Here is a 13,115-nt window from a genome sequence, read left to right on the forward strand (position 1 = left end):
ATACTTATTGTGCAAACTTTTTTGTCACCATTCTTGTGTTGGCTGTTATCGAGGGGAGAGCAGAGAGGATATATGCTGACTGATGTAGATAGTGCCATGAGTATTCCTATTGTGGCAGCTGCCGTGTGGTGCAGTCCCTGATAGGGTTTCGAATGCTGTCGATGCTGTGTCAGGTGCATTAGCACCTCGGAGACCCATGATGCTCCAGCTGCTGTGTGCCTGTGTCTCCCCGGGCCCTGGCCGCCAGCCTGACACCCGACACAAAGTAATCACAGATCACAGCGTTTAATCACTGAAACAAGCACTCCAGAGGACCTCTCTGTCAATATCCCACTCTCTCATTATCTGTTTGGATTGCACATCCACACTGTCAGATAAACAGAGTGGAAAATTAAGATTAAAAATATGGTAATTTCATTTCAGGCAGCAGGCTCCTCTCACTGGCCCATTATGCTATTGATTACCTCTGAATTCAATTTATCTTTTCAATGTAAACTTTAATCTATTCGCAAGCCAACAATTCAACTCCCAAGGGGCTATTTGAGAGTAAGTAACCATTTAATATGACGCTGGCTGAAGATTCACTGGCTTTAATGAATTGTGTAAATCACTCAGCTTTTAAAGGAACTGATGTCCTGCAGTTCACAACCCAAATCTGTGCTGGTTAAATACAGCCTTTTATAGCAAGCTAAGTGTTTGCTGACAGACATCTCTCAATGTGTAATCACCAGCTTTGCTCTTTTCTGTATGAAGGCGAGTTATTTTCTAATTGAGCTGGTGATGACACAATTACATTTTAAATGGGACTTAATCATCATATTGCAAAATGCCAAAATGAGAGTAAATAGCTACACCACTTGACTACACCACCATGAAACAGAATTTAAAAATCACTTGACTCAACAAGATAATCACTAGGTTGTTCTTCTTAACCACGTACCAATTTGTAGCATCTTGGTCAAGACCAGTTGTAACCACTGACCTGAAGCAAACACACCATTCAGACATTTGATGAGCAACAGCGGGAGGAAATTGTTAGTGAGTCAATGTAATATCAGACAAGACAATGTTTGAAACACAAAATGAAGAGAGTACTGAAACGTTCAAGAAATACTGTTTTATTATATGTAGTAATTAGAATTTTACTTGATCTACATTATAAGTGATCATTTGTATCACTTATTTATGACTAAACTACAAAGTGCATCTCCCTGAAATATTACCTTATGCAACGATTTAGACAATGTAAATAAATACATAGCTATAAATAGTCATACCAAATTTCATGTCAGTGCTATGCTTTTAAAGCCACAACAGCCCATTTATCAAAAAGTAAAGAGAGAAAGTTGTATTACTGGAGAACATTTTTCAGAGGCAATAAATGTTTCTTGGTGTTAGTCATTATCATTGCCAGTACATGACATGTTACATTTCAACTTTACTGTTCTTTCCAGACAAGAGCTGAGGTAGACATAAAACCACTATCGTCAAAGTGCTGGAAGACTACTTAATTAAAACAGTGCAATTACAAAAAAACATCAATAGTCTGATTAAGGCACAATAATTATTGAAAACATCGCTCGCTGTCTCCTGTGGTTCTCCTTGTCTTTTCAAGCATTTTCCAAATAATGAAACCAAACAATGTTTGCCTTAAAGGAATAGTTTAAGCCACCAATAATTAATTGCACCAGGATAAACACATCCAATATCTGCACTAGTGCCGAATTGAAGCTACCTAAGAGGCCAGAACATGTATACATAAACATAGCAGGGTGTAATCAATAAACAGCCATGCAGTAATATAATGTCAATAAAGGTACACCCTGCCTCAGATACTTGCCTCTGTTCCACACCAAAGGACTACGCCAATCAAATACTACATTCGGCCTGCTGGGAGTCGAAATACATTTTAATAAACAGGAAGGAATCTAAGTATATCTGGTGATAGATTTGGTCAGTGATGATGAGCATGAGGGCCACAGCGACTCTCCTGTCAAAGAGACGTCTCAAAGATGGCACAGATGTCCTTGGCGCAGCGCACGTCTGTCACTCGCTTTTTGTTCATGTAAACCTGGAAGTGCATCAGGGAAGCGGTGTCACAGAACACAAACACGCAGTCCAATCTAAACGATCTGTTGAGGTGTGATTCATGACAGATCCAGTCAGAGCTGGGTGAAGGGATTTGTCACCCGCTGAAGCATGCAAAAGTGGCTTATTTAGCTCTGTGAAATTCACAGGAAAAATATCAGAGATAATCATTGAAATTACTTGTTTCATTTGAGTTTATTTTTCTACAAAATACTTGATTTCTTAACACAAAGAGGCTTGACAGACTAACAATTTCAATAACAGTAAGTTTGAGAAAGAGGCAAAACAGGTGAAAACAGGTTGGCCTCAGCCAGAGATATACCGTCTACTCTGGGATTCTCTTTTAACATGGACAAAGGAACCAGAGGTTGATATCAGATTATTGAATGTATTTAAACCTTGACTGACAACTATAGAAACTTGACACACAACATGTGGACCATCTCAGTATTTAATAAGTGGTGCTAGACAGTTATGGATGCTGCAGTAATCTGATCTAAGGAAAGCATCCTACAATAAAGAAAGGAAAATGTAAGGGCTTGAACAATGTCACTACCAATCCGCCAGTGTGCAGGGTAAGACGATACCAAATAATACCACAGTGTGCTGAGTCTTTGAAATCAGTATTTTACTCATTTCACTCCTCTGGCTGAGAAGATACAGTTCTGCTGATAAATTTGTGCGAGGGACAGAGAGAAAATGGAATGATGCCTACTTTTTCTTATTTCACAAAGACCTGTTTGAAGTTGCAATATGGTATCTGTAGTCCCAGACAGATGCACATAAAATGGAATTGAACAATGAATAGCCGGCTCTTATCTGTTCAGTGTCTGAAGGGGAAATACATCACAAATGAATTTCACACAGAAAAAATATGGACATTCTCTATTACAGTAATCCCCATAGAAAGTTTATCCCAAATCGCGATGAAGTTAAACCCAATATTTCCAAATAGATATAGCGCAAAGAAAGCTGCTTTTCTAGAATCATCTCTAAAATGATCTCAAAATTACATTATGAGAAAAAGATTATATGGAGAGTTTCTTTGATAAAATCAGAGGATGTAAATCTACAAAGGGGACAATTTCTCTCTTGAAATTAATGTTATGGTGTTGCAATGCTCCAAGTAAGCACTTTAAATTAAAATGGTAATCAAGTGTCTTTGCATTGTCAGGGTAATGCACATCTTCTTTTGCTTAACTGTATTATTTTAGGGGTGAGCAATGAAGTCTGGAGTTAAAGGGAGAGTCTGGGATTAGTGTGCCACGGCTGGACTCTATTTAGTGACAGCCCCGTACTGGGACAAAGATGGGTGTGGTTACCTGTTTGGCTGTGTGCAGCAGTGAGGCGGCCTCGGCTCTGCCTGTCTGTTGGACCATCTGGTAAAAGAGCCCTTCCTGGTTCTGGAGCAGCACATATGGCTCGTCATACTCCTGGATCCTGCCAGCATCCAAAACCTGCAATCACACATACAATGCTGGGTGTGTGTGTGTGTGCGCCTGTATACTTTACTTTAGGGAAAACTGACATTTCAGCTGTTTCGCTGCTGAGTGATGCATGCAGACAGTGCAATATGAATAGAGAAACAGTAGTTCTCTGCACATAGGAACCATCCATTTTATGTGACTCATGCAACAGCAAACACTGGTGTTTGTTTGTGCTCGACAGGGCCACGGACAATGAGCGTAGCCTGTTAGCAGTGTGAAAGTCTAGCGCGCTGACTCTGACAGACTGAAGATCAGTGATTTATCCATGTATTTATCCTGGCATTTCAGCGGCTCAGGGGTGGTCCTCAGTCAAATCCAACAATCACACCTTTAAGACACTCTAGAAAATTACCATCATTTCTGTGTCATCACATGCCATAGAAACCACACAAACAACAGTGCCAATTCAAGTAGTTTGGAAAAGACAACAATTATATCACAGACAAATTTTAACAAGCTCAATCCCCTTGCAGCTGTAATGAGCAGTTTGTTATGGCTAAAGCCCAGTTTCAGGGATGGTTTAGTATGAAAGGGAGACTTCTGCTGTTGCTTTCATAATCAACAGGACACTAGGAGATGGAGTTTGTATGGAAATATTCTGCATCTTAATATGGCACAGCTTAAGATTTCGAAGAGACAATTCAGGTGGACCAAAATCTAGTTCCCCTTGAGTGTGCAACAATCTGGGGGCATTTAACACAAGTGTAGGTGTGAAATAGTCCCTGCTGTGTGATATTTGGCTTTTCTCAGCAACCCTCTCAGTGACCGAGCAGCCACCAGGTCGTGCCATGTCCTCCATAGACGCTTAACAAATGCTGCCACAAATGGCACTAATTGGCACCTCTGCAGGCAGTAGCAGGAAAGGGCCAAAGATCAAGTGGCCCGGGTGCAGGCTCAATGAGAAAGAATGCTGTGAGGGAGAAATCAGGCCAGCTGTTGCAAAATCAAGCAAGTGAATTAAAACTCTGTAAAGATTGTTCAGCAGGCTCATTGCAACGAATGAAAGAGGTGTTTGTAAGCTCTGAACCTCAGGTGTGTTTGACGCACGGCAGCAGTAGTGAATATGAGGCGCATGTTTCTGCAGGGTGTGGGAAGCGAACATTTATATTTAAGTACTCAATATATTGATTTTGGGGAAGCCTGTGACTCACTGGGCCCTATCTTGCACCCAGCGCAGCGCGGCGCAAAGCCCAGCGCAAGTGTCTTTGTTTTTTTAAGACCGTCCAGTGCCCATGGGCGTGCTGGTCCTACAGTGAGGTGTGTTCAGGTGAATTCTTGGCGTATTGCTATCTTGAGGCAGCGGGAAGTGATCACGCCATTGACCAACAAAAACCTGGTCTAAAGTGAATAGCGCAGCATTCCATTGTTATTTTAACAGCGCATTAGTAAAATGGGCCTAGACTCATGAACAGCGCGAGCCTTAGTGCACACACATCAACACACAAACATGCAAAACATTAAAAATAAAAATATTACAATGTGAAATAGTATTATCATATGATCTGCTCGCGCTCGTGATCTTTTTCCGCTGTCAATCTAGCAAAAGTGGATTTGGACACGCCCTAAATGCACCTGCGCCAGGCGCTTCTCGCCGTGCGCTTAGATCGTTAAAATAGGGTCCTTTGTGTGTGAGTTTGTCAGATAAGAGTCTGCTGACATTGCACTGAGTTTATCATCAAAAAGACTCTTGTCCTGAGGGATTGCGGAAGTACATTCACATTAAAAGGAGCATTGGTCTCAGGGCTCAGGTAGTGTATGTCGTTAATGCCTGACTGAATCAACTCTGTCATGAGGTCAGGCACTCTGAAGAAACTTCAGAGAACACCAGTCCCGGTCTTCCCTCCATGCTGCATGAAGTAAAGTAATTTGATTAATCACACCACTATGTAATTGTTAAGAGAACTAGATACATTTCTCTGACAGGGTTACTTCACGGTATACTACATATTCTGTCCTTATTACGTATTTATTATAGTTGATAAGAAAGAACAAGCTTGTGAAGGGATATCACACAATGTTAAGACTAAAAGCACCAAACTTCTAGCTGGTTATTTGTAGTTTAACACCATTCTTCTGTCTGTAACTAATAACTGATAACAGAAGGATAATGGTCTCATTTAAAATACTGACTAAAGTGCTGGGCAATGGAAATTTACTGCCTTATTACTTACCAGTATTCTGTCACAGTCAATAATAGTGTTGAGCCTGTGAGCAATGGTGAGGACGGTACACTCTTGAAACTTGTCCCGGATAGTCTGCTGGATGAGGCTGTCAGTTCTAAAAAGAAGCAGGGAACACAACACCTCAGCACAAAAAAACCCTCTTCCTTTAGACCCTTGGGCAGGGATTTTTACTTAACACTGAACAATGGCTCATCAGCAGCAAGGTATGTGCAGTAGAAGGCATAAAAAAGGATTAACACGTATCATCTATAATGCACCCCCCAACAGTGTGCATTATAGATGATACGTGTTAAATCTGTGCATCTTTTCATTAAAGCAACACTAGAGAACTGTTCCCGCTTCGGTCCCCCTACAGGTTGGAAGCGGAATTGTCCCATTATGTCTCATTTGAACTACAGATCCACTACCCGATCTGGCAAACTTGCATAGTGTGGTTATAGCCGGTAGAGAGCCGCAAAGCGAATGCAGAAGTGCCGTTCACCCTCTTACGAGTTGATGAACCACTGAAATGATTTTGGAAACATTATTTTAAGTTACAAAACGTTCTCTAGTGTTGCTTTAAAGCTCCATTGTGTAATTTTTTGAGTTGATTCTTAGCAAAAAAAACATTGTTCTTTCACAAATATGTGCTCATTCATGTGTAATTACTTCCACTAACTAATCAAAGTATTCTCATACGCATAGAATCTGCCATTCAGAATCATTCAGAATACATACGAGCGAGTCGCTTGAATGATGGCCACCATGTTGCGCCTCCATCTTTAAAACACATTTCGCACGTTTACACTCAGTGCCATAGAGGGGGAGAAGATTACTTGCGACTGCCGTCAGATTTGAAAGCCTGTTGAAAATGGAGGATTGCGCCTATTCTCGAGGACATGTAACGGAGTCGCCAAGGAAGTTAAAAAGACAATTAAAACAACGCAACAGGCAAAGCAACAAGATCAAAGTTAATATTGGAGTGGCTTTTCCAAGATGGAAAGAGCTCATAAGGAGCAAAGATTTTAAAAGGGACACCGAAGTTGCCTGCTTTCTTTTCGACAGGTAATTCTGCCTATTTGTGTAAATTTGAAGTTTTATAGTTGTTGGCTAACTATAGCATGGTTGTGCATAACGCTAGAACAACGTCTAGGATACTTTTCCTCACGTCAATGATGAAAAAGGATTGTCTACATAAACGTAATCACATGTCGTAATTTCCCTGGCAGACAACTCACGTACGCAGACTAGCTACAGCTAGAACAGCCAGTGGCGGGTCTACATTGAATTACACCCACTGCGAGACCCCCCTTCGTCAAAAAATGTTTGTATTTCAGCAGCCGACACAAACACACACGCCTATCAACTCGATAATAAAGCCGTAAAGTAGGCTATCTTTCAACTCAGGATAGGATTGGAGATGAAAAGTTTAACTGACACATAACCGCGATCACCTTCGCGGGTGCTCAGTATTAGCGAAGCACCGGTATTGGCGCCTATGCCCAGCAACCTGTTAGACCCAGAGGTGAACTGTCCCCCGCTCCACCGCTCCCCCCTCCCCTTTCCCCTTCTCACACAGCTTCTCTGTGCAGTGTGCACGGTACCTTCTCAGCAAGCAGGGGCGCCAATTTGCCAATTACCGACACGGTGAAATGATTGATAATACAGTAGAAAACCGCTTTGAGGACTTTTTTTAAAGTGCTCGTGCCGCCCCCATGTGTCATGAAAAAATGCTGCCCCGGCCGGCTGCCTGCTTCGCCCGTGCCAAAAACCGCTACTGAGAACAGCTGCGTGTAAACGATGGAGATACTAGGAGCTAATATCGGTTTCATTGACATTGTTCATACTGCTCAGAGAAATATATTAAAAACACAAACCTCCTTTGCTTCTCTCCTACGCTGTAAACATTGCCTTACACTATTAATCTCGTACAATATACAGAATAACGATAAATAACGTCAAACTATTATTACACTGGAAGGAACACTCACGGAAGAAGTCGTACTTCTTGGAATAATACGGCCACCGTAGGAGTTAGAACGCGCTCGGAATGGGAGGGGCCAGAAAGTAATATTCAGTTGGTTGTCATATACAATTTCACCGCTAGATGGGAGAAATGTTTACACAATGTAGCTTTAAGGCTTCACTTACACATACGTGATATTGATTTATTTGCAAAGTTGCTTGAACAGAAGTATTGTTTAAGGAATGATTTCAGTTTGTATAACAATTGTGGTGCTACAGTTTCATTAAACCTAGATTAAAGATCTACCCATCTAAAAGGAGCACTTGTTTACAGTAAACACACTACATGTGGAAAGGACTGTTCAAACGTTGTAAAATGTTTTACTTGTAGACTTGAGTGTCCCCTGACCTTGGGTCCACATTGGCTGTGGCCTCATCAATGATGAGGATGCGATTTTTCCGGAGGATGGCTCTGGCCAGACACACCAGCTGCCTCTGGCCCATGCTGAAGTTAGAGCCGGACTCAGTCAGCATAGTCTCCAGCTTATTGGGCAGGTCCTCCACCACGGCCTTCATCTGCACCTGCAGAGAGGGAGAGCAGAGCCCCAACCCTTCATTACCCCTTCATAAAGGCTTCCTGCAGGGATCCCTTTAAAGAGCTATCCAAACACACCCATTAACCGCCTGGCACAATGCAGGGCCAGGTCCACTGATGACCTTGGCCAGTGCTCTCTTGTGGCCAGCCTCTAGCTTTAATCCAGGCCACCAAACCCATTCAGAGGCAGGACCAGGAGCTGAAGCCCTTCACTATGGGGGGAGCCTTCATCCTGGTTGGCCTGACTGCCCAAACACATCTCCCCCAGCACTTTCAATGGTTCCCAGTTACAAGCCGCACATTGAGCTGGGCCCCATGGCCCTAATGGGATTTCCCCCCATGACTTGTGGCGAGCAGGGAGGCTGAATGGTAGCATTGTACAGGGGGACAGAGGGATCCCCCCCTGGGCCGGCGAGGGGGAATCATTCAGAGCCACGCTGGAGTACCTCTTGGAGTGCATTCCACAGGTCCTCATCTGTGTGCTGCCTGAAAGGGTCCAGATTCTTCCTCATGGTGCCAGTGAAGAGAACTGGGTCCTGTGGATAGATGGATATAGAAAGAGAAGGCCGTGGCCAGTTAAGATAATGACAAGGGGAAGATGTATGAAAGGGTTAAGACAAGCTTTATAAAGCGCCGCTAAGCAATGTTTGAGGGGAAGATGTTCACAAAGGGCTTGCTCCACTCAGGATCTCTATTCAATGCTCTGGCCAACTATGCTTCAATAAGTTGATCTTTTTACTTGGAAAACCAGAGCTTGTGCACTGGTAATGGTGGATAATAACTGTGCGACATTGTCTGAATATATAATATGGCACAAAAACATCTAGTCACTGTTACCATCCAAGACTTTTTATACAGTAGTTGTATTAGAAATGATAATCTCAAAATGTAAGTAACAGCTTTACTCTGTCAAACGCACAAGCATCTTTCATGAGGGGTTATCGCATCAGTTGACTACCCTCATGAAAAGGACAGCCTCAGATCTCAGACAGCTAGGATGTCCAAGAGATATGTATTTATGGTGAGCCACACACCTGGATCAAGGTTCAGCCGCACAGCCATCTTTAAGAGAGTAAATAAAGCTCTTTATTATAGTGCCGATGTACAAGCCAACAAGTCCACAGGCACTGTTCCAACATGCCACTCAGTTTGTGGTAAACCTGATAAACAGGAGCAAGCTGCCATCTCGTCGTGTCAGGTCAGATATATATTCATAAATTCTGCTCCAATGTTGAAATGATTTACTGAACACTTGCTAGGACTCTCCCAGGTTGTCATACAGAGACTGTACAGAGCTGCTGTAGATAAGCATTTTATATGGCTTTTTTTCTATATCGGTGAACAAATACAGCTGTGCTTTCCTTTGAAACATAACTGAATGTATGACACTAAATGGTTATAATGGCCATTTGAAAAAAACTATCACAGCAATAGAGGTGACGCAGAGCAGCAAGCAACTGCTCAAAACAAAAACTGATAGACTTCAACTGTATCCTCATCACAGTCCAAGCAATTTGATAAATCTAGTTTACTCAAGACATGAATCTAATCCAAATCGAGATAGTAATTGTTCACCTGGCAACTGTAAGATTAGACCAGGAGCAAGAGTAAAGTACACAATGGGCCTAAAAGGCTGAGTGTCCTGCGTTAAGGTTACAGTACTTCTTGTATGTGACTCACTCTCCACGTCTTCATCTTTGCTCTCTGACAGGTCAGCTTCACAGCCAGTGCTGAAACAGCATGCACTCAGGTATGTAAGCACAGAGATGTATGCAGTGTACACGCACACAGCACACACCCCTGAAATACAAAATTCTGTCTCAACAAACCTCCATGTAGGTCAGAAGGCTCAGGACTAACTGCTCAATTTTCATCCAGAAGAAATTAAGCTTTTCAGGACTTCATCCCTGCTACCTGTTCCTTAGAAAATGTTCCATCTCTTTATTTCCAATGAGCTTTTCCTTCTGTCACCAAAAATCCCGCCTTGTCATTAAGCCAGCTGAAGTCCCAATTCAAACTAGTTTTGTGACACACTTTAATTGAGGATTCAATGTTAGGTCGGAAAAACTGCTTTCAAGCACAGCTTTCCATAGACCGATTATGTGCTCCACCAATTCTAAGCCCTCTGTTTGCCACAGAATTCATTTTTTTACTAAGTAATTCCTGAGAATTCAATAGAAACTGAAATGGATCCTTTTTTAATGCCATATGCTAATACAAGCTTATCATAATCAAATCGGGGGGTGGCAAATAATGAAACTCCTCACTGGCAATGTATAGTATACATATCACACTCAAAATTCCACATGAAAAGGAAAGGCAACTAGCAATTTTTCCATGTGAAAGGCTGACTTTATCACTTCATCTCTTACGTCTAGCAGGAGAATAGAAAGGCTTTCAGATGGATTTGTGTAAATCCAAGAGAATTCTCTCTATATAAGTTTGTAAAACTAAGAGCATGACACAGAGAAACTCTATTGGTAAGACTTCAATCATAAAAATGCCATCCAGTATGTGACACAGATGGGCGTGCAGTTAAAGTTCTGACTTGTAACCTGCCACTTTGTGCAAGTCTCTCCCTCTAGGAGAGAAAGAGTAAACAAAATCACATCAAACACACATCATATCTTAAACTAGTTTGGATGAGGGAGTAAAACTTTATCTGAAGTAGTAGCAATGCCAAATCAAATCCACAGAAAAGCATTAATGAAACGGTTTTTGGGCATCTTGGCTGCACCCTAGAAATGTTTGAGACTTGGGCTAAGTGACGGTGTACAAGGTGACTCTGACTGTGAGGATGGGGGAAGACTTCTTCTAAGCAGCTTTCCCATGTTTGGGGGGTAGAGGGCTAATCCTCTGTCAGGGATGGGGAACTGCTCTCTTCACAGTACAGGCCGTGGGAGTCTTCTCCCCTCCCTCCACTCTGCTGACACTCACCCGCAGGCTGGCATTTTCTTAATGCCGTATCAGTTTCAACAAGCGGAAATAAAGTTAAACTGTCTCAAGGCATCTGTTTGTCTCACTTTCAGAAATCCCCTGAGAGACGACTGTACATTTCCTCACTTGTTTTAGCTTTTTAAAAGCTAGTATTATTTTTTTTTTAAAGCACCAAGGTGTCTGTTATCAGTGTTCATCAGCCATTTCTCAATATTGACAAATCAAAAGAAGTACAGAAGAAGTCAAAGCAAAAGTGCAGCAGTTTTAGAAAAGGACAACATTAAACACAACATCCTGTAATATCATGCTGAAAGTTGCGTGCTGTTCTAATTTCATGATGATGCCTAATATTTTATTAGATTTACATATCGGTTACTGTATGCAGTTTCAAGTGCAAAGACAACAGCTGAGACTGAGGGCAATTTAAAAAGTCACCTGTGGGATGATGGACATTTTCTGACGCAGGGTGTGCAGACCGATCTCAGAAGTCAGAAAACCATCAATCATTATTCGTCCTTCAGGTTCTGCCAGCCGGAACAAGGCAGAGATCAGGGAGCTTTTACCAGCACCAGTGCGTCCAACAATGCCAACCTACAGTGGAGAAATGAGAACTATTTTTAGATGTGTAAAGACAATATATTGTCATGCTCCCTCAGGCTATTAATCATTTTTGTGCTTATTGTGTCATGTCATCAAGGGAACATAAGTACAATGGAACCACTTGTATCGTGTGGAGATAAAAAGAGATTGATGGCAAACATTATGTTCTACAACAAGCAGGTATAACAAATCTCTTTTTTTGACAGTAATCCCATGATTTTGGCAGATAGTGGAGAAAATACCAGATTTTTAAAGAATGTTTAAACATTTTAATGTTCTCGTATCTTGGATGTATCATTATATAAGTTTATTCAGATGGCATCGGGGAACCCATCTTGATGCCATCACCTGTATAATTTTGTGTTGGACCTTTTGCTTGTTTATGATTCATGGCAGCTATTTTAAAGTGTGCTATATTCTATAAAAGTGCTCATTTCATAGTCCAACAGTTCCACGCATTGCATATGCCAACATCTGTAGGTTGGAAATTTGTAGTTACTCATTATAACTTCAGTTCTATGATAACACGTGAAGCCGTTAAACAAGGCTCTATAAGTGTTACACTGTATGCTTAAAGCTATAGTGCATAGTTTCTGTCGCCCCCATGAGGAATTCTAAGCAGAGATGTATAGTAATGAAGTAGAACTATTTCACTACTGTACTTAAGTACTAAAAGACTGTATCTGTACTCTACTGGAGTTTTCTTTTTTCTCCTACTTCCACTTTTACTTGAGTACATATTTTCGATGAGTTTAATACTTTTACGGCAATACATTTTTTTATATGCTGCATCGTTACTCGTTACTGTTGTGAATTCCTCACGCTACGGAGACTATGTAGGTTACAGTGTATGTAGTTACAGCTACGTTAGTTACGTACGCTATCACGTAAGTTACGTAAGAAATCCCAGAGATCGATTATGTTTCTTTTCATTACGGTTGCCTGTTCAGAAGTCAGAGACGATGTAAGTTTGTACTCTTTCTATTTAGCTATTATTGCAGCAGATTAAGCTATTCCTGAGTTGTTTCAGTCTGAAATGAATACTGAATGTTAACCGTTTTACCCTGTGATGTGAAGCTGCTAGTTATCTGTATTTTGCTAGCTTGCTAACTTTCCACTGTACATCACACATGTTACTAGCTAGTGTGTGATACGTTTTTTGGGGCTTCCATCGTTACTGTGCTGGAGAGGATGTTCATTTTACTTGCACAGTGTGATAATTGTACATTTTATTTCAGTATTTGTTAATATTTGTTATTTTTAATATAATATATATATAAT

General features: G+C 41.4%; 1 protein-coding gene across 2 annotated transcripts in view; it reads right to left on the minus strand.

Moving 5' to 3' along the window:
- Nucleotides 1-1,711: 1,711 nt before the first annotated feature.
- LOC116047696 (multidrug resistance-associated protein 4-like) overlaps nucleotides 1,712-13,115 on the minus strand; it is a 40,879-nt gene continuing 29,475 nt past the window's right edge. For both annotated transcript variants that reach the window (XM_031296630.2, XM_036004492.1), the window contains 6 exons: nucleotides 11,670-11,825; nucleotides 8,744-8,833; nucleotides 8,112-8,284; nucleotides 5,747-5,852; nucleotides 3,411-3,545; nucleotides 1,712-2,071 (listed from right to left, as the gene is read on the minus strand). In XM_031296630.2, the coding sequence (XP_031152490.1) occupies nucleotides 1,994-2,071; nucleotides 3,411-3,545; nucleotides 5,747-5,852; nucleotides 8,112-8,284; nucleotides 8,744-8,833; nucleotides 11,670-11,825 (738 nt within the window). In that variant the 3' untranslated portion in view covers nucleotides 1,712-1,993. The remainder of the gene's footprint in view (nucleotides 2,072-3,410; nucleotides 3,546-5,746; nucleotides 5,853-8,111; nucleotides 8,285-8,743; nucleotides 8,834-11,669; nucleotides 11,826-13,115) is intronic.

The sequence above is a fragment of the Sander lucioperca genome, chromosome 8, assembly GCF_008315115.2.
Source record: "Sander lucioperca isolate FBNREF2018 chromosome 8, SLUC_FBN_1.2, whole genome shotgun sequence".
Taxonomy (NCBI): domain Eukaryota; kingdom Metazoa; phylum Chordata; class Actinopteri; order Perciformes; family Percidae; genus Sander; species Sander lucioperca.